The 21,382-nt window shown below is 48.9% G+C and overlaps 1 protein-coding gene across 1 annotated transcript in view; it reads left to right on the forward strand.

Moving 5' to 3' along the window:
* Window positions 1-20,932, forward strand: part of LOC142412950 (uncharacterized) — a 116,914-nt gene extending 95,982 nt beyond the window's left edge. Inside the window, exons 2-6 of the mRNA XM_075508938.1 lie at window positions 12,747-12,941; window positions 15,084-15,120; window positions 15,246-15,316; window positions 19,161-19,210; window positions 19,818-20,932. Of these exons, the coding sequence (XP_075365053.1) occupies window positions 12,747-12,941; window positions 15,084-15,120; window positions 15,246-15,316; window positions 19,161-19,210; window positions 19,818-20,029 (565 nt within the window). The 3' untranslated portion in view covers window positions 20,030-20,932. The remainder of the gene's footprint in view (window positions 1-12,746; window positions 12,942-15,083; window positions 15,121-15,245; window positions 15,317-19,160; window positions 19,211-19,817) is intronic.
* The last annotated feature ends 450 nt before the right edge of the window (window positions 20,933-21,382 follow it).

A 21,382-nucleotide genomic window follows, 5' to 3' on the forward strand; every position in this document is an offset into this window, starting at 1 on the left:
ATGATATTTTGGGTGCCAACAGTGCACTATCTGCTTTTACATCAGAGAAATAATTCCTTCCCCAGAGGTTTTTGGAAAGGCAGCACAGAGGAGTTGGTTGCGATGCAGTGTGTCTGATGCCGCGGCGTGAGGAGGCAGTGGAGGAGGCTGGCAGGAGCTTTTCTGAAGGGCTTTACGGCAGGATGATGAGCTGAGGAAGGACTTGAGCAAGGAGGTAACTTGGCAATAAGAAGACGCAGACTGTTGCAAGCACAAACGTGCTGTAGAGGAGTCACAAGATGGTTGTGAAACTGCGTGTAAAGGAAGTGGCAAGCTGGGAGTTTCAGCCAGGCGATGGGAGCCAGGAACGGGAGCAGAGATTGCTGCGCTGTCTCGGTGAGAGCAGGAGAACTGGGATGAGAACTGTGTTGATCTGGGCAGCAGAGGCACCCGCAGAGGGGCTGGCCTGTGCGGACACACACGGCGGTTTAGAAGACTTCTTGTGGATGGAGAAGCAAGCTGTAAGGATGCTAGAAAGGTTAAAGGAAAAAAAAACCAACCAGATAATGGATATCATATGTAACGGGTAATAATGTCTGCCTCCTTCCTAAAGTGTTCTGCGATCAATAGCTGGCAGGTCTGCAAGGACCGACATCCTGAGCTCTGCCACATCTGGAAAATCTGGGGCCTTGTTTTTACTGTATGAGCTCACCATTTGGCATAAACTACATGAAATATGCTGCAAAACTTTTGCCCTGCCTGGCTTTTTAGGCCCGTAGTCACTCCTGTAGAAGGTTTTGCTCTTGCTGCCCACCATTTCTGTCTTCTCTCCGTGTTGTAGAAGGTTTTCTTTCTGCTAAATCCAGTTTGCTGTCCAGAATTATTCAGGTTCATTTCAGAGCATGCAATTTAATAGCAGAAAATAAAAATCTGTGTTTTAAATTCACCCTCTTTTCCCGCCTTTTGTTTTCAAACAGCCTGAGGAGGAAGGGCAGGAGTGTGGGCAGGCAGAGCGTGTCACTGCTGGTCACTGCCGAGGCTGCGCTCAGGTATCCCTTGCAGCTCACCAGCATCGTTAGTAAAAATGCAAATGTATGGAAATACTGGGTTGTGCATGCCAGCAGATGGCACGCTTTGTATTTACTGCCTGTGCCTGCGCAAGTGCTGAGGTGTGGGGCTTATCTCGAGCTACGGTAACAGCATCGGTGGCAGAGGCGATGCCGGAGGGGTCTCATTTGGGATGGTGCAGTGTGCTTTTGACACCAGCCCCTTGCTTGTGTCTTGCTTGTGTCTCCCCATACCGCCTGCCCGCTGTGCTGGCCGGGCTTCGGCTTAGCGCAGGAGAGAAAGGGTTTGGTAAGCGGCTTTCTGCCTTCCCCCTGTGTCGCTGGAGGGACGGGAAGGGGACAAAGAGACCCCAAACCTGTCAGCTCCTTTCTGCCAAGCCTCTCCCTGTGACGTCCCCCAAATAAGCATGATGCTTCTAGAGAGCGGATGGATGTTCAGTGGGATGCAGCTCATCCGTGGTGACTCACAGTCGGTGTAGGGGAAACGTGGGCACCGCAGGAATCGGCTCCCTGCGAGTGAGCCGGGATGGGGTTCACTCCCATGTGCGTCAGGGGCAGAGCCCGAGGGCCAGCTGTGGGATGAGCCCCCTACACCACCGGCCTCTGTTCCGCAATGTTGTGCTCAATTACGCTATTAATCCCACCAGTAATAACATCAAGTTGGTGTTTGCCCCCATCACTCCTACAGGAAAGCTGTTCAGTGATCTGTCTGCTCTCGAGGCAAAAAATTTTCCTCCGATTTCCAGCCTCAATTAACTCCTGTCTGTTTTATACCCACTTGTCCTTGTGCCAGCAGTGTCCTTTAGCTTAAAGGTCTCGTCTCCTCTGCTGGCCTTTGCCCCTGGTACATGTACGGAGGGAGGGCATCGTCCCTCAGCGGGCATTTCAGGAGGATGAACAAGCTGAGCCCCTCTGGCCTTACCATCAAGACCCTGATACGTTAATGAGAATAAAACAAATGAGCAGTGGGAAGCACAGTGATGGCTGCGGCTGTGATTGACCAGAGCCAGCAAGGAGCTGCAATTTAAAAACAAACCTATGAGCCATTCCTCTGCCTTTGCTTAGCTGCAGCGATGACGGAAATACCGTGGTTGGCAGTGAAGCAGTTACAGCAAATATTCATTTGTAGTTGTATTAACCCCAGGGTATCGGTATCGTTCGTTATTGCGGTACCCTGGAGGAGGGTGCCGTTTCCGACCGTCCGTTCGGTACACGTGCCAAAGCACTTAGACAGAGTAAACATGCGACTTTCTGCCAAAGGGCCAGATTTTTCCATCCTTAATATTTTGTCCTCAAATAGTACCAGTTGGCAGATGCTCGTGATTTGGATGAGGCTACTTTTGCATTAAGCTTCTGCTGGGCCTGAATGATCAATAAGAGCTATAAAAAAGATTGCCCTTGAAATCACATCGGTATACTTTGCCATTTGCTATGTACAGTGTCTTTTCCTATTGATATAAAAGATGAAGAGTGCAGACATTTGAAAGCTGTGAAGCAAGTAAAATTTTGCTGAAATGTACCCAACCAGATTAATTATTTTTGGGAGGGCCGAGTCTCCAAAGGATTTAATAATCTGAATACCATCTTGGGACATTTTATTGTCCTTTTGCTGGCAGGAAACACAGATACCAATTATGGAGATAAATCCAAAAACGAGGTCAAATAATTATTTTATGAATCCAGTGAAAAGGCTTGGTGCATTTCTCAGTGCAGCAGCTTTCCACACATCCACTGTTGGACTTTGGGTGTTGTAGATGGGCTGAGGGTAGTTTAAAACATTAGTGCAGAAAATCTGTAAACCTTCTGACTCAAAGGCTGTCTGTCCTCCCAGTTCAGGTTACCCGGGTAAAATGGAAAAAACTGTGGTCTCTGCAACTTGTTAGAAATTATTGTCGTTTTATTCCTGTCTCCAGTCCGTTTGACAGCAGATCAGAACAGCTATTTGATTTGTAGCTGATGCCTTCGTGCAGCCTGTCGCAGCAGGACGGAGTTATGGCAGAGCGAAGCGGCTCGCTGTGAGCTTGCTAGCCTGTTTGAAAAGGCAAAAGTGCCTCTTGGAGTCATGCCAGGCGATCCTCTTTTTAAGGTCAGGATGAAATAAACCATGACTCTGGCCAGCAGCCTCCTGATGCTCCGGTTCTGTACAGATACGGGAACACTTTCCTATGTACTGGAAGCAGAGGTCGTTTGCTGTACAGGACCCTTGAGACTCGTGCTGCTGTCTTGCATGTGCCATTAGTGCTAGATGCTTTGGGAAGAGCGTTAAGAGGGGATTACACTTAGTAGGTATATGAGATACTTTAAGATGCATGGATAAAAGATGCAATATATAACTGTAATTCCCCTTTTATTACCAGTAATACCCTGGTGGGGAAAAGGCGAGGCTAGACCCTGTGTACACACTTGCTGGGTGGAATTACCCACCCCAGGCTGGCTCTGGCGAGGGAGCGGGGCTTGTCCACAGGCAGAAATGCGGTAAGGTGTCCTGGAGCCCTACCAGAAGGCACCGGGCTCAGCTGCAGCCCGGGACCAGGGTCCCCATCACATGAGCCAGGCCGCCATGGGCAGCCTCCTCTACGGGAGGCAACATCCGTGTCTGGCGTATTGGGAAAGAGAGCCTGTAAAATGTTACAGTGCTTGGATGCAGCTGTAAAAGCTGAACTGACGCTGTACAGAGCATAACAGCCGAGCCAGACTGGGATAAATACTGTCCCGTAACTTAAATTTAAACATCTGTGCCGCAGAACAGCACCGTTTCGCAGAGCAGGTGATGCCAAAATCCGGCGAGTGTCTGCTGAGGAGTCCCGCGCTGTCCCCGTGCCACCTGCGCTGCCGGCCACGGGTGTGCGACTGCCCATCCAGCACCTTTCCGGCAGGGAAAAGGAGGCAACTGTCCCTTCGGCGAGACCCAGCCGGGTCCTTCAGCACAGCAAAAGCACAGCCCGTGTGCCGGAGCAGGTTTGGTCCTGATGAGCTGTGAGCGGGTGGAGGGTGCTGGGCAGCAACACTGACAAGGCGAGGAGAAGAGCTGTGTACGTCCTGTACAGGGAGGGGAATACCTCGGTAATACCTCGGTAATACCTCGGCTTGGGCAGCAGAAAAGCAGCTACTCCGTCGGTTGCTAGCTAGAATATTTTCAGAAGGAAAAAGAAAAAAGCACTTAGGAAGTGGCATTGCTGCCTGTGCTAAGGGTGATCATGCTCACATCCATCTGCGTTTACAAGCTCTGGAAGTGAAAATAGGGAGGGTGTCTGCTGTGTTTGACTATGCCTTGCATTTCCCAGAGATTAATGGCAGTGAACCATAGTAAGATGATAAAGTAGCCCAGGATATGCATTTGGAAAAATAACAACTGGTTTATAGAAGTCAGGATTTCTTCTCTGGGGGACTTAAACAACCACATGATGTTAGCTTGTTACAGGATAACGTCAAGCTACTACTTATCTGTAGTAAACATGAAAAGGATTAGATTCCTTGGAACCCTCTGTGCTAGAAGAAAATCCAAACTCATTTTTACCTCCCTCCTGTACTTTTCCAACCATCTCCTGGTGATTGTTCGGGCACAGTGCGAGGCTGCAGCCGGCTCAGCGCAGCACAGCACTGCGTGCCGTCCTTAGGCATGCATGGTGGCTCCGCAGCCTGGTGGCTTTCACCAGTGCCGGTGAGCGAATGGCAGTGGGGATAAGTAACGGCTTACGGACCTGATGTGCAAGACGCTGAGAGTTTCAGGCAGAGGTTGCCACAGACACTGAACAAGCAGGTAGCACAACGGCTTCTTTGTAGAGAATAGGGCTTTAAAAAACTAAATGAGGACTTTGCACCATCCTTCAAAACCCAACAGTGCGTGTGCCGAGGTGGTAGCTGAACTGATGTTTGCTGCTGTGCAAACCATGAGCCTTGCTAGGGTACTGCTGAAGGGTTATGCTGGAGAGATGTAGGGCTCTGGCTGTGTATATGTATTTTTATGTTTGTGCTACGCTGAAGATGGACCTGGGCTGCAAAGGGAGCACCACCAGCTCTCCGCTGTGCATGGACTCGGGGCCTGTGGTTCAAAGCAGTGTGTAAGCACAAGGCAAGCTAATTCCTGGCCCCCTCCTGTGCGATGGCAGACAGGCTGCGGGCCGTGGCAGGGGGCTCTGGTTATTCTGCCTCCGTTGTACCCGTTGAACAAGAGCGCTGCTAGGAAGAGTGAACTTCTATATTCAGAGATAACAAAGTCAAATAAACATATATTTTTGCTTTGTGATACACACAGAGGCTTAATAACATGTTTAGCAGCAGATGACAGTTTACATTACAAACACTTAAGTAAGTGCTGCTGGGTTTTCTGCGCTGGCAGCTGTGATACACGGTGCTGGGGAGGGACTGCAAGGAGTTCGGTGGCCGTATTTCGGGAGGCACGGGTGTTTAGGCTCTGGAGAGAAAAAGGAGTTAGGAGCCACGTGAGGCACAAAGCTGGCAGAGGGATTTGAACACTTTCGAGAGGCTTCTGAGAGCAAGATTTTCCCCTTGGTGGGAAAAGGTCAGGAGGGGAAAAAAACGCTAATGCCTGCGGTGCTGAGAGCAGTCAGCCTCATGGAGCCTTGTGCCCCTGCGAGGGCATCCGCATCGGCTGCCGGTGCGCTCAGCTCCGGCATGCCCGCTGTGTGTCCGATCCTGTTTCATTAAGTGCTGATGGTTTCAAGCGCAGACCTTTCCGCATGAAAGATTATTTAGAAAAAACAGCAAGATGTTCTGATAATGGGAAACAGGTGCACAAAATTAGATAGCAGTGAGAAGCAGCCATGCCTGTGCAGATGTGAAGATGTAAGAAACAGCATTTTTCATTGCTAACGGTGTTAAAAATCCAGCTGAATGTCTTGGTGAGAAGCAGGGCTCTAATGATTGCGAGAGGATCTTTATAATGAGCAGAGTCTGCCCAAACTTCCTGAAATACTGTGTTTTGGAAACGTATTTGATACCATAGTAAAGGTGGTACCGTGGTTAGAAGATCAGGAGTAATGCCCTCAGGAACGAGTCTGGGAAGGCAAAGCAGATGGTAAGCCCTCTTGTAGAGTCAGTGCTGTCATCCTCAGGAAAAGTGTAAATTCATAACATAAACAAGAAATGCATAAGCCTGCCTGGTTTGGTAGACTTAAATGTGTCTGTCTTCGTATTTTATATCACAGATCTAAAGACAAACTGTGGGGCTGCATAGCTCTCATGGTAACCATTTGACTTGCAATGACTATTCAAATGACTCTGAATTACATCAAAATCGTGGTGCAATCCTATTTTTCAGTTTTTATTGCCAAATCTTACCACGTTCCAAGGCTGCTGGCGGGCAATGCTAATCCAGGGACAATGCGTTCCCGATGCTGTCTCTTCCTTATTGCTACTCCACCAAAAAGTTTTGTGCCAAGACCCCCTTGCAGAGGTAGATCAAAGAGCTCGAAAGCTGAATTGTTGGTTAGGTTGGAGGCAGCATCTTCTGTCAGGACACCTTGGCAGCTGCCATGTTTTCATGTGAGGGTGGTGCTGTGCTGTCGGAAGGAGCAGGGCTGGTTTAGGATGGATTTAGGACTGGTTTGATGGGAACAGGTCCTCATGCACGCTGCAGGGAGCTGGCCCCATCGCTGGGTGGGGGCAGAGACGGCTGGAGGGCGATGGGGAGTCCCGCAGCAGGGATCCCTCTGCCTGCAGAGGCTTGGTTGGACTTTCCCCCTGTGATAAAGGACTGCAGTAGTTTTTAAAGTTGAGAAATTGTAGTCATTACTGTAAAACTGCAGAATTTGGACGGTTGGGGGTTGCTTTTATTAATGTTCTTTGTTTTGCAGAATGACTCATGAAACCTCGTTGTGTTTTACAGTTGAGCATGATTTCTCCTGGCTTGCCATTGCGTATTTCCTCTGTTCATTACCGTGTTACAATCACATCTTTCCACAGGTCCAAAGCAAGTGCCCCCTTAGCTGCTTGTCAGAGCGAGCTGCAGCTAACTCCTGCCACCTGCTGTCTCCTTCTTTTCTCTTCACTTTATTAAGATCCTGGTTTATTAAAAAATGCAGAGGGACAAAGGAGATGGAGCTGCGGCTACCCCATCACTTGCACTGACCTCCGTGCTGAGCATTGCTCTGCAACTACCCTGCTCCTCCCGCTGCCGCCCCTGCCACCTCCTCTCCTCCACCACCACCCGCTTTCCTCTCATCCAACCGAGTAAGCGGAGAGCCTGGATGTTGAGTTTAACTGTAGCCTGGCTCCAGGAGAAAGCCAGGGGACAGGCCACCTTCCTTCACAGCTCTGCAGCACTGAGAGTGGAGACTTGCTGGGCGCTGGCGCTGCCCCTGCCATTGCGTGCTTTGCCTTCGCCGCGCTGGCTGTGCGCTTGCCGGGTTGGGTTTTGCTTGGTGGGTCCGCTGTTCCCTTTGGCTGGCACTGGGATTTGTGACTTTTTGTGTCCACCGGATTCCCCTCTTCATCAGCTGCGGGGTTTCTGCTGGTGGTCAGTAACCTTGAGAATATGCTCACCTCAGGGGTGCCGCTCACCCGCGCTCATGAATTGCCCATTCGTGAATCCACTGGTAAAAACAGAAGGGCCTCAGGAGATTTGTTTTTGTCTGTCAGTGAAGTCTTTGATTTGCAATTACTTTCTGGCATAGGGATTGCACCACTGATTCATGTCGGTGGTTAACTAATGCCCCTCCCATACAGACACTGTCACCTCTCCTCCTGTGGAGCCAGTTTTTGTCTCTATGCAAGTGGGCTCCACTCCTTGCAAGCCTTTGGTGGCCTCCAGAGACACTGTCACCCCCTGAGGCTGTCACAGCACTTGGAAATGTTGGCCGAATAAACGTGATAACGCACACTGGAGGCAGGCAGGGAATGGTGTCAGCTCGGTGCGCTGGAGCTCCCCAGACCACAGAGCAAGGCATGCTTTTTAGAGAGTAGATCTCCTACGTGGGACAGGTGTTTATGCAACTTACCTTGAATGATTTCTAGGGACCTTAGATACCGGGTTTGTGATCTAGGTGTTTAGATAACACAATGTTAAGTCTCAACAGTGCCCACTTAATCCTGAGCATGCTGGGCATCCATATGCTCGTGCAGAAGAGCCCCTGGGGTCGGCACGGGGGGTAAGGGAAAGAAGAGGCACATCATGGTGGATGACTGTGCTTTGGGGCCAAAGATAGTTCATCCACCATCCCTTGGTATAGACACGGGGCGAGGAGCAACTGTAGAATACAGGTCAAGTGCTGACTTTTTACCTCTGGAGCTTGCTGCCACTGCTTTGGCGCTCCTGTGCCATCGTCATTTCACAAATAGGGCGTCTTGACTGCAAGTGCTGTTGCTTGAAGATAAATTGCAAAGCAAATTTTAGCTTTTTTTTCTCTAGCCTATTGTAGTGGTGCTTTGTACTTTGCCATCCTTATTTTTAACTAGACAGATGCAGCTTTATTTTCCACTTACGCAAAGACTATGGGGTGCTGCAAACTTTGGAGAGGACCCTTACAATCTGCGGAGTATTCTGAACACGATGCCACACTGATGATTAAGTTTATCCAGCAGAGCTCATCAGTTAACTTCCAGTGAAAAAAATGAGGGGAAAATGCAGCTCTGAGAGGGCAACTTTACAATGTAATTGCAATTCTTACCAGTTTCAGCACATGTTTGTTTGGGAGATGTTTTTCCCATGAGGACGCAATTCCAGATGGGCTGTTGTACAAACCAGGAGCAACTGGTGAACTTAATGTGCAGCAGAGATTTGAAAAACAGCAGGTTAAGCTCTTGCTCTACATATCTCAGGCCACATTCTCCTAATGTGGGGTCATCCGGGGGAAATAGTTTCCCATATTTGACTTCTTGTCAGTATGAAAAAACCACGACAGCAGAGACTTAGACCTGGGGTTTGGCCATCCCGGTGAACACCTTGCCCACCCAGCTGTACCGCTGGGAGCGCCTGCTCACGAGCACAAAACAGGACACTTGGTAGAGATAACTACAAACTCCAGGTTAGCCTTCGCTTTTGGGGGGGGAATTTTCTGTTAACTTAATGGCTGAGCACATGGTTGGCCGAGTGCTGGATCAGGCCCAAGGAAGGGGAGCCAGATGAGGGGGCCGGCATAGCTACAAGCTGAACTTGCGGAAAGAAATAAAAACGCCTTTCCAACTGGATGAACTGCGTGATCTGTGCTGCAGCGTCCCAGGCGCTGGCACAGGGAGCACGGGCAGCGTGCAGCCAGGAGCTGGCTGCGTGCACCCAGGATGGCTGGAAGCAGCCCCGGCACTCCGAGCTGGGCGTCAGTTGTGCTGGGCTTCTCGCTAACACAGCCTGAATGTCTCCGGCTCATCCCAGCATGAGCTGCAAGGGCTGTAGAAATCTGGAAAACTTGTACACTTCAGGCAAACTGTTTCCTGGGGAGCTCTGCCTTTGCCAAGGTTTAACCTCCACCTTTACACAGGTCACAAAGCGCCAGGGTCCTTCTTACACCTCCAGCTACGACTCTGTTCATGTCCTCCGAGGGTCTTGAAAATCTCCTGGGTCTTAGGTGGGAATTTCTGCAGGAGTGACTCAGAATAGGCCAAGGCTGGCAGAGAACTTTTTAAAAAAAAAAAAAAAATGTTAAAAGCAGGAAAGGGAAGGGGATTTAAGTATCTTCCATCTACCTCAAGGCGTAGAAGCCGTGCTACAGTAAGCCATGCAAAACCAGATCGTTGGTGGATACTTTCCCTCTTGCTAAACTGACTCCTTTGCTCTGGTAGTCTCCTTGCAGAAGATCCCCTTATCAGCCTTGCCCCCTGCCTGCCTCCCTCCCTTCGCCTCTTACACACTTTTTAAACTTTGTGTCTTAACTTTTTCTCCCAAAGCGATCACTGATGTCTATCAGCAAGCATCAGGCACAGGATCAAACAGCCAGAAAAAGCTCTGCTCAGCTAAATGCTCAGATTTAGCTCATTGCTGTATTTCCATTTGTGTCAGTAAACTAAATGTTCTCAACTGAAGGTTTTGCAATAAAATGTTTTGAGTAATCAGAGTTAATTTTCTGAATAGGTATGGATTAATTATCAGCTGGCTGTTGTTTGTAGATGCCATAGTTACAGAGCTGAGTTTCTTCTGTTGATTACTTTGTGGCTACAAATAAAGTGTACTGAAGCTGTCATTGGTAAAAGAGCAGATAATAAAGAGTAAAAGAAAAGAATATTAATTGAGCCATTACCAGTTTCAAGATGTACTTATGCAGTTGGATAAGTAAAAGCTACAGTGGGGCATGGTAGACATAGGAATCTCCTTTAACACGTACTGTATTATACTGGTGCCCTGCCTTTGGATTTCCAAAGAATCTAAAAATCTTTGCACTGGTGCTTATGCATTTTTTCATTGCATTAATTAAACGCATGTTCCCATGCATTTTTTAATTCCTGAGGAACCATATGTGGGACCAAATAGCAAAGTAGTTACCCTCTGTCTGCAGCCATGAGGAACAGAGTAACTGCCAGGAGACCTAGTCTTTTATTGCTCCACCCCAGTAAGTAGTTTCTGGAGACATCACAAATAACCGTCTGAGCACCCACTCCCTCCCAAGCACGTACACAACTGTAAATAAATATTTATGTTGTAACTCCTCAAACAAAGTATGCAGTCCCTCACATGCAATGTATTATTGCCGATATTTGATACATTGTTCTGTAATTCATCATTCTTCATACAAATTTGTTGGTGTATGAAGTTAAAAGCGCCAGGAAGCAGCTTGCATCAGGAGCTGCCACGTCAGAGCATGCAGCCTGTGTTTCACAGTCGCTGCCTCTTCCAGGGCAGCTCTTGCGTCCCTCTCTGCATCGCTGGACCCAGTTTGGCGTCACACCACAGCTTGGTGCTCGTCCGGGAAAGGCATTCAGTTTTAGTATACAGGAACCTGAGGTTCCTGTAAAAACCTAAGACTGCAAAACCTAAGACTGAGGTTGTAGTTGGTGCCTGGGTTTTGAATGGTGGGAGAGTTTGTCCCCTGCTGTGCGTCCTTCCTGACAATACCTGGAGAATCACAGACAGGCTACGCCATAAAATTTGGGTTTTAATCAGATTTCCTGATGAGGAGGTAGAAGGCCTTAATGCTTCGAGGTCAGGTCACTGTCTGAACAGGGGAGAGGCTGCCTTTGTTCTGAGCCTGCTTGGTCTTTCGTTCTCCATGGCCTCATGTCTAAATAATGCAGGTCGAGTTCAGCGATGGCACATTCGTGTCAGGGGTTTTCTCTGAGACTTTCTCTACCTGTGATTCCCTTCTGCAGCGTTTGGTATTTGTTTTCCTCTTCTCATTTATCCCTCAGTCGTCCTGTATTGATCTCTGTCCTGTACTCACAGTAGAGAAGGAGAGTAAGCTGAGATACATTTTGCAACTGGATGCAGACTCCCTTATTTTTTTTCACAATTCTATGTGTTACTGACTTTCAGATCTACCAGAGGTTTTGCTGTTTTTTTTGTCTGGGTGCTTTATCTGTCTCCTCCTGCAGTAGTGAAAAGCACGCTATATGCTCTGCAGAGCGGAGGGAGAGACGGGGTCTTCCCTGCTGCTGCGCTCAGGGGGATCTTTTGACTTAATATGATGAGTGGGGGCAGGCAGCAGCAGGGAGGGGTGGAGAAATGTATGGCAGGGATCGCAGCTCGATGTTGCGGCCGCGGTCCGAGTGCACGCCCAGCTGGGTGGTGCAGTTAAGGGTGGTCATCAAGGCACAATAAATTGGGAGAACATCAGGAATGGGGAGAGGCACGTGCCCTGGTAGAGCGAGAACTCAGCTCCCACTGCAAGTGAGATGAAGCCTCAGACTTCCAAAGGCAAGAAAATTCATACTGAATGCACCCGTACTTCACTTGGCTTAGCTGGAACATGGTCACACATATGGTATTTATATCAGATCCAAATGCCCAAAGAAAGGAGGCCAACCTGCTTATTTTCAGGGTTTACGAGGGGTGTCACTTGCTAAAGTGTCCAGGGTGACTTCAGCCACAAGTTGCAGCAGCCAAGTTATGAAACCGTAAGAAAGTGGGTGTATAATGGAAACGGTGACAGAAGGTTTGGGGCTTTTTTAAAATTTTTGAAACAGTCCTCCATTTTTCAGCCCAGCTGTTTGAAATTCACTGAACTAATATCTCAAATGGCTAAGATGTGAACTGCGGCTGAAAAGAGACTCGGGCATCCAGCTCGCACAACTGCCAAGTCCTCACCGATCTCGCAGGATTTCAAAAGTTTGCTTCCAGAGCGGATGGGCACAGGGCTTGGCTGGAGGATGGTGATAGGTCATAGCTTCTTTAGTCCCTGTTATGCTTGTAAGGCTTGGAGTGAGGTTTGGCAAATCAAACCCCCTGACTTGTGCAAACACTGCGGCCACGGGGGCGGCGTGGGGAGAGCTGCAGAGCTTAGGGGACGGTGTTTGGCTGCTGCGTGTTTGTGCTGAGAGCGAAAGGAGCTGTGCTGAGCTTAGAGAAGTTCAGGCTGAAGGAAGACTGAGCAGATGTAGTCAGGAAAGAAGCCTCGGGGGTAAATGTTTTATCGGAATGCAGAATCCTGCTTGCATACAATAGAAATATGCCAGCGAGAGGCTCCAGTGAATGTAGCCCTGTGTCTCCTGTACTGAGCAAATGACACAGTGTGGGCAATGCAAATGTGACACATGCACTGAAAAAAACATCTTTTGGCAGATGCGCGTGACACACAGTATGTGTTTTGTTCACAGCTTCGATGTGGAAAATGGCCCGTCACCAGGTCGCAGCCCGCTGGACCCGCAGGCCAGCTCCTCGTCAGGACTCGTATTGCACACAACGTTCCCGGGCCACAGCCAGCGCAGGGAGTCGTTCCTGTACAGATCCGACAGCGACTATGACTTATCACCAAAGACGATGTCCAGGAACTCTTCTCTCCCGAGCGAACAGTAAGCATAAATTCAGCTCACATCATATTTTACAGTAACTAAGAGCTTTACATGGCCTCCTGTAATCCTAGAGCTCTGTTAAGAGGTGCTTGTGGGTGGTACTCACATTTCATAGCCTGAGTGCCCAAGACAGTCGCTTTTATGGTCTGCCAAGGCATGACTTCCTTCCCTCCATCCCATCCTTGAAATATTCCCCTTTTCTCCGTAATTTAGCAGAAGAGCTTTCAAATCCGTACCCTGCAATAATAGAGAATTTTTACATTTTACCTTTCTTGGTACTAGTTCTTCACGTGGGAATTCGTGTTTGGGGTGTGAAGCGCATGCAGGGTAAAACGCGGCCTGTGCTCAGGGCAGAGACCACTGTGAGCTGCCCGTGTCCCCGCGGGACCTGCCGGCAGGAGAGCCCTGTCGCTCCAGCGCTTGGCTTGCTTGGTGATTTTCTGCGCTCTCTTTTCTCCGTTACACTCTCATCGTGCATTCTCAGAGCCTGGTTAACATCATCTCTGCTTTTTCTTAAGTAGGTAACGCACCATTGGCCTGGACAATAGAAATATGACTGTGCTTATATTTACAGTATTACTCTTCTCCATCCTGTTTTCTGTCATGTGTTGTTCGCTAGAACTGAGCGGAAAATACAGCAGAAAGCCGAGACAGATGGTTGAGCTTGAGAGGATCAATACAACGCAGAGCACAGAGCTTAAATGAGTGTCCTGGATTTGCAGCCCTTTATTTTAAAAGGCACAGTTTAAAGTTTTTAAGTGACCATTAAGCTATAAAAAAGTGCTCATAAAAAAAGTTTAACTGCTATGAAAGCCTGGCAAGTTTTGTCATGAAATAAAAATCTAAATATTAGCGAGATCCATGAGGAGAATTCTCCTGAAAGCGAACATCCCTCCCTGTTAGTTAGCATTTAGTAAATATTTACCAGAGACAAAGTAACCACTACAAATTATGCAAATACCATGTTTTGTGTAAACGGTGGATTTTAACAATTGCCCCACGTTCCTGGCCGTGTGCTGGAGGAGAGAGCTGTGCTGGCGTGGGGAGAGCCTCATGCAGCTGTGCCCAGCACCCTCATTTCCCCCAGCTTCTTAGCCGCCTGCAGTTAGAGGTGTCCGTTTGCTGCTCCTGCGGCACTCGGGGGAGCCGGCATCTTCATTCGGACCTGGTTCTGACATCAGCGTTGGGACAACTTTAATTAAAACGTGGACTTAGCAGCATTGATACCTGAGTCTGGACAAGCGGACGTGCTCTGTGGCAGCACAGCCAGGGAAAATACCCCTTTGAAGGGGTCCAACGCTGGTGGATGCCTCTCTAAGGTGCCCATGGCAGCCTGCAGCCCTGCCTGCTCTCCTGCCTGCAGCCATGCCTGCTCTCTCCTGCCTGCAGCCCTGCCGGCTCTCCTGCCTGCAGCCATGCCTGCTCTCTCCTGCCCGCAACCATGCCTGCTCTCTCCTGCCTGCAGCCCTGCCTGCTCTCCTGCCCGCAGCAGACGCACGTGGTACAAAACACCCAGAGGGACGGGAGCCCACCAGCAGCCGCACTGGATTGCCTTTGCTTTCCAGCCGCTGTCAGATCTGTACTGCACAGCAATAACTCTACCCTGCCATGTCTCAGTTAGGTAAATCATACTGGATTTTTCATATACGCACAAATGCTATATATAATATTGCCAAAAAAATCTCTCTTATTGATGGTGACGAGGTATTTTTCTCAGAACTTCTGCTCAAATCTTCCATGATGAAAACGGCCGGACAAAACCCAGAGTCTGAATAACATTAAAGACTGTGACAGAGATCAACAAAAGCCAGGAAATTCAAAGCTGACCTTTCCCTGGACCGTTACGGTTTTTTTTCCACCGCGGTGCAAGCGTGCTGCCTTAACTTTTGAATTTCCTGGCTTTTATTGCCTGGTGTTACCAATCTGAACAGTTGCTCCAGCCAGGTTGTTTTGGATATAGACTGCGAGACCTTTCCATTAGGAACAAGATTTTATGTAGTGTTAAATAAATGCTGCACGGGTTAATGTTTTTTTTGTCGTGGGCGCTGCCTGGGGAAACTCGCCTCTGTAAAATGCTCTTTCTGTGGGGTGAATGATGCCCTGTTTGAGGTAAATGTACACATTTTCTCCATTTCTCCTTAGGCATGGGGATGACCTGATTGTCACGCCTTTCGCCCAGGTGAGTTGGCAGCCTTTTGGCCTCTGAAATTAAAAAAAAAAACAACCCTAAAATTTTTAAGGGTTAAAAAACCCCTAAAACTTTAGCTGGAGAAGGTAACGTCTCCGGTTTTGCCTCCCTCACAGGTGCTGGCGAGTCTACGAAGCGTGAGGAACAACTTCACGCTCCTTACCAATTTGCATGGCACCTCCAACAAGTAAGCCCACCGTTCTTCGTTCCCTTACGGCTCGCTCGCAGCGGGGGCCGGCGGGGGCCGGCGGGGGCCGGCGGGGGCCGAGCAGGGGCGGCGGCGGCCGGGGAACCGCTACCGCCGCGCTGCCTGCGGCCCACTCCGCCTGTTGCGCGGGACGCCAGGGGGCGCCAGAGCGCAGCCCGCCGTCCCGGTCCTGCTGTCGTCTCCCACCTCAGGGAGCGCCCGCGGGCGGGCACCTCCCCGGGGCATCGCCTCCCCGGCGGCCCCCGACCCGCCGAGCCCCCGTCCCCCCTCCGCACACCTGTCTGTGCCCCCTCACCCCCGAGAGAGGCTCTTGTCCTGCCAGTATCGCAGCCCTCACTGCTCAGTCATGGTGCCTGGCTGGAGAGGCTGGAAAAGCATGGTGGGCCTGAGGAGGGAGCGATGTATTTCTGCTTGGGAAGGGGGTGCGATGCGTCTCTGGGAATGTTGGGTGCGTGTGATGTGGTACCTTCCTCACTCTGCCACCTTGGCTGTCCCAGGCGTTCGTTAGGTGCCCAGCTCAGAGCGGAGGCAGCATTGGTGTTTGGTCAAGCTCTGGTGCTGCCCTGCATTTCCACCATCGTTTCACAAGAGAGGTGGTCATGGCCAAAGGGTAGACACCGAGGAGGGAAACCCCAAGCACGAGGCTGTGGGACGGTGAGGATTTCCCCGGCAGGGCAGGCAGCAGCATCCTGCAGCCTGGCTCCGGGGGACTGCCCAGAGAACTGGCCTGTGCTGCCTGCAGGCTGGGGATCCTACATTGCTTCGTTTGACACTGTAATTGCACTGAATGGGGAAGGTGATGCACTGAACTTAAGAGGAGGATGTTGTTTTTCATACCTGCTAAGCAGGAGAAGCCAAACAAACTCCTTTTCACGCCTTTGTCCGAAACCACCGTTTCCCCTTAGCTATTTATAATGAGCCAGTCATCGTCATTTTCTGGCCTGTTTTGCCCCAAGAGAGCTGTTTTGCGTGAAACCGGCATCATTCGTTCCTGGCGATGTCGGTTACGCAGCCACCCATCCCACCCTGGGGCTGGCAGGCGCTGCTCGCTCGAAGCGTCCCGCTGGCTCCCGAAGCGAAGAATGAGGTGCAAATGTGCGCTCCAGTGGGACGCCACGGGCTTGCTTCACCCCTGCACGCGTGCGTGGCATCGCCTGGGTGCCCACCCTGGACTCTGCTTTCTGCCTTCCGATGCAATCTTGTATTTTACATAAAGCCCAGCATTTTATCCGGGCGTGAGGTTTTCCTTCTGTTGATTTCTTTTTGCAAATTTTGATCGGAAGGAACCGCCGCATTCCAAGATGGAGGTTAATAGAAAAACAGATGGCTGAAATAGATTCCTTTTTTTAAGCTTTGCTTTTTTGAACAGCTCGAGCATTTCAGCAGTTCCTAATGAGGAATCTGAAATTGGACAGGGCCGGAAGGAAGCGAGGGCGTAACCTGTAGGACACAGAGGCATCTTGCAGTGTCCTTTTGAAAACATTCCCAGATTTGATTGAGGTATAAAGTCATGCAGCCAGCCAAAGTAAAAGTCATTAAATGTTTAAACCATTATATACCAAACATCCAAGTCCGTGGCGGAATGTGCTTCCAGGCGCTGCGGAGCTTCCCGCACAGTTTCCAAACAGCTCTGCTGGGTTACAGCCGTGCTGCCAGCTCATGATTTTATCATATGTCTCATGATATGTGGTATTTTACTTAAACTTCTGCTCTGGGGATCATGAGAATCTCAGCTTTTCTTTAGGCCCTCCTCTCCCCTCTTTTTTCCTCTCCTCCACCCCCCCACCCCGAGAACAAAAAAGAGGATGCTGTCCCACATATTTACAGAAATGCTGGAAAATATGAATGGTAAGGGCTGGAGGAAAAAAAAACAACTAGAAGTCATATTTTTTGGACTTTAACGTCAGGGTTTTTAAGGCAGTTTCCTGATTGGAAAAGAGGAGAGTATGATTAATGGTTTCGGAGTGCCTGAGTTTGGCAGACGTGGCCCAGGACACGGTCAGAAAGCATCCGGCGCCTACTCCTCTTAATACCCGCCAGCAAGAGAGAAGGAACGGGAAGCGGGAGCCATGTACGCTTGAGTGTGCTGGTGTCTAAGAAGGAACAGTGCTGTCGAAACCCAGATCTCTGGGTCTCTGTTGCCTGTGCCCTGGCTGCCGCAGGCACCAGGATGGGCACAGCCAGGATGTAATTCGAGGATGCCGGGAGCGGTGCCGTTCCCTTTTCAGGCTCTGCAGCGGGGAATACCCTACTGAATACTAGTTCATCCCTCCCCGCCCCCCCGAAGGCATGTCTGTGCAACTCGGTGCAGGGTTTGGAGATACCTGGAGCACCTCTCCCCAGATACTGGAAGCGCTGCAGCCGCGGCATCGTGTCCCTGTTGGGGAGTTTCTGTTTTTTAGAGATTTCAAGATCTGGCTTTTCAAAGGCTCAGCAGAGGCAGGTCAGGGCAGATTTTCAGAGAAGTCGGCATCCAACATGTGCGCCTTGTGCTGAACCCTTCGAAGAATCTAGGTCCTGCATCTCCCTCCAGAAAAGCCGAGCCTTTGAAATCCCAGCCGGCAAGCGGGTGCTGCGCCCAGGGGAGGCTGCTGCTCAGGAGCAGGCTTTGGAGCCCTGCCGGCCCGCACGCTGCCGGCAGATCGGGAGGCTGGGGCCGAGGGTTTGAAGCAGGACTGTAGCTGCGTTACTCTGACACCGATCTTACCTGGTTAGCAAGGCCTTCCTGGAGCACTTCTGAAGAACCCCCTGGAGCTACAATTGCAGCAGAATTGAGCCGCTCACTTGCTTTGATTTTAGCTTCAAAGGAGAGCTGGCAAATAATGGATGTTTCAGTTCAGTGGCTGACTCAAAAACTGGGGTTAGGAGGTTGGCTAAGAGAGAGTGTGGGGAAATCTGGCTTCAGTTAAAATGTATCAGAAACTTCTTAGGGAAGCAAAAGCCCAAAGTTTCGTTTTTGGTCAGCCTGAAATACCACATTCAATCCAAAATGAAGGATCTTGATTTTGGTGTCAACTCTTCTTAACTTCTTTAAAAAAGAAGTCTCTTTTTTCCCAAGTAAATTATGGTTTCAACTTGAAAAATTAACAGTTTTATTTGGCAAATCTCACAATGAAATATTTTGACATTTGGAGAAACACTGCACCCTTTTTCCAGTCAGACCCTGTTTGCTTGACTTGAACCAATTTTTCAATTAGCTTTTGGTCCTTCCGGAATCCAGACTTTTCTGATGAAATTGTTGCTCCTGGTCAAAGAAATGTCCTTCAGCTGTTTCAGAGCTTACACTAGTGACTGCAGCGTCTTCTTACTTGCTTCCAGGTGCAACTCAAACTGTTAACTGTAGGGCTTAAAGCTGTACGTTTCTCACCCCACCTATGTCATTGCCTTGCAGCCTGCATGCTGGTGTAGCATTTGACGTTACTTCAGGGTCTGGGCCGTGTAGGGAAAAGCTTTGCAGGAGAAGGTCTTGATTCTGGGGGGCCCTCTGACTCCTTCAGCCACAGAGACCAGCCTTTCCTGACTTCCAGGCACGTTTTGAGCAGAAAGTTGCAAAGGCAGTGTGGGACGATGGTGCATCTTTCTTGGTATACCTTCTTTCCAGCGTGTGTGTGTGTGTGCCTAGCCAGGGGATATACATCTTTGGGTTTTCCTAATAGATATATTGATACTGCTCATTAACTGCCAAATCCTTTTAAAGTGTTTTGGGCTTCTTTGCAAGTATGAAAGAGGATTTTTAACTGTGGGAGTTGGCAGTTTGAACTGCCAACAGGGTTTGAAATGATAAAATAATACCTATTTATAGAGTATTCTTTATCCCTCTTAGGAGATCTCCAGCAACGAGTCAGCCACCTGTCTCCAGAGTTAACCTGCAAGGTATGTGTGTGACTTTGATAATCACCTGCAAGGTCAAATGCAGATGAAGGCTTATTGCGCATCATTTTACTAACAGCTGCTTCTCTGCCTCCTCCCCCTGGTGCAATTCTGGGCTCGTAGAGCTTCTTCTGAGTTACTTGTGCAAAACCAATACAAGAGAACCATCAGGCCCAAAATATTGTTATTTTAATAGTTTGGGTTTGGGGTTTATCCTTGTATGTTAGCATAAAAGACAAACACGATTTTGGTTTGATAGCCATGGCCACAGTGACTGCTATTCTTCTGAGTCCCTGTGCTGCACAGGCCTGGACAAGCCCCAGCCTACAAGCCTTGAACAGGCTCAGACACAGCTGTATTTTTTTTATCCTGTTTATTTCGGTTTGTTTCCATGTGATCTATGTAAAAATTGCAATCTCAAAAACCTTTCTCAGGTGAAACTTCCTCTGCTTTTATTAGGCTGCCCTGGAATGGCATTTTTTTGTTTCGTTGTTTGCTTGCAGTCTTCTGAAATCTACGTTTAGCAGTCGAACGAGAGCAGAAGTCAGTGAGTGTGGCTAATCGCATCTTCTTTCCTGCCTACTCCCCCCCTGCACGCGGTGTCCCTCAGTCACCTTGTCCTCACCCCCGTGTCGGGTCAGGGACCACAGCAAACACAGGGAGGTTTCACTGCGACCATGGAGGAGAATAACACCGAGCAAAGCCTCTGGACAGAGGGCGCTGGGCAGCGCACTGCGTACAGCTCGTGCTAGAGCCCGGGCGAGCAAGGGACCCTCGAGGGGGCTCAGCGCCTGCCTGGTGTGCCAGAGCAAGGTGGGGTAGGCAGCAGCATGAGCCCAGTGAGAGGAGGCAGGGAGCAGTCGTGGTGGGAGCAGGGGGCTGCTCAGCTAGGGTGAAGTGCTGAGGATGGGAAGCAGAGGCAACCTGCTTATGACAGGTTTCTTTATTTTTACACCTGGGTTTAGCCATGCAGTGCTGAGGGCTTGTGGGACCCGTCTCAAGAACAGGGCTGGCCCTACTTGCACTAGTTTAAAGGTTACTCCCACAGAGAAGGAGATAAGATTTGGAGGAGTGCCCATTTGTAAGGTTTAATCTCAGCCTTTCCAATAATTATGTGCTTGAAGGGACTAATAAAGCTTAATTTTTACAGCGTGTGAAACCTGGATAACTAACTATCATTTCCTTTCATGCTGTGTATTATTTACTGTCTGGGGACACCGTATAGTCCTGGAGGTTTCCAGATGAGGTTCCTCAAAGCTTGTTAATGGGATGTGGAAACCTCTGATGCAGAAAGAAAACTGGACATCACGATCTTAAATGCCTTCTCCTGCACTCCCTCTCTGTGAACAGTGTCAAGTCAGGGCTAGCAGGAATGCAACTCGTCACTTTATTTAAAAGTCTGTTCTAGCAAGACTGATTTTGTGGCCTGTGTGGAAAAAAAAGTCATGGAAAATTTCATAAGCTTTCCATAGATCTGTTTATGTAGATTACAGAATCTAATAACGAGGAGATAATTCCTTTCCAGGAATTTTTAGATTAATTTTCATAACACTTTCTGTGGAAACAATTGCTTTCAACTTTTTAACACTTTGTGGATATTTTTCTGCAGTGTTTCCAACATGAGCAGTAGGATACGTGTTACTTTTTAGCTAACCCAAGCTTCTAATGCTGGGAATACATGAAAATTTCAGCTTCCTTTTTGACTGAAGGGCCTGACATGCATAATTGGAGAGCAAGTTTTGTGTTACCCTGCAAAGCTCAAAGAGAAAGCAACTGAGAAGAATCCAACTTTTAGCATTTTTAACCTTGTGATCCTGACTCACGGTTTTTAACGTTTCAGTGCTAGTAATTGTATGTGAATAGGTGGATCTATCTAAAATAAATTATATTGACATCTTCCCTGAGATGTGAAAAAAGAAAATGTCCAGATGTGGAAATGAGCCATGCCGGATGCATTTTCAGTATGCAGATTTTTATTTGGTAACAAAAGGACTGTGGAAGAAAGTGGCAGCTCAGCGGCTTGTGGACTTTGTGAAAAGTAGAGAAGCATAGACTGGATTTGTGGCCCCTCAAGTAAATAAGTTCTTAACCATGTAACTTAACTGACTTTAGGTAAAGTCTTCAAATGAAACAAAAAATGTGAGTCTTATCATTACATCTTAAGTGAATTGTGAC

Source organism: Mycteria americana, chromosome 7, assembly GCF_035582795.1.
Source record: "Mycteria americana isolate JAX WOST 10 ecotype Jacksonville Zoo and Gardens chromosome 7, USCA_MyAme_1.0, whole genome shotgun sequence".
NCBI lineage: Eukaryota > Metazoa > Chordata > Aves > Ciconiiformes > Ciconiidae > Mycteria > Mycteria americana.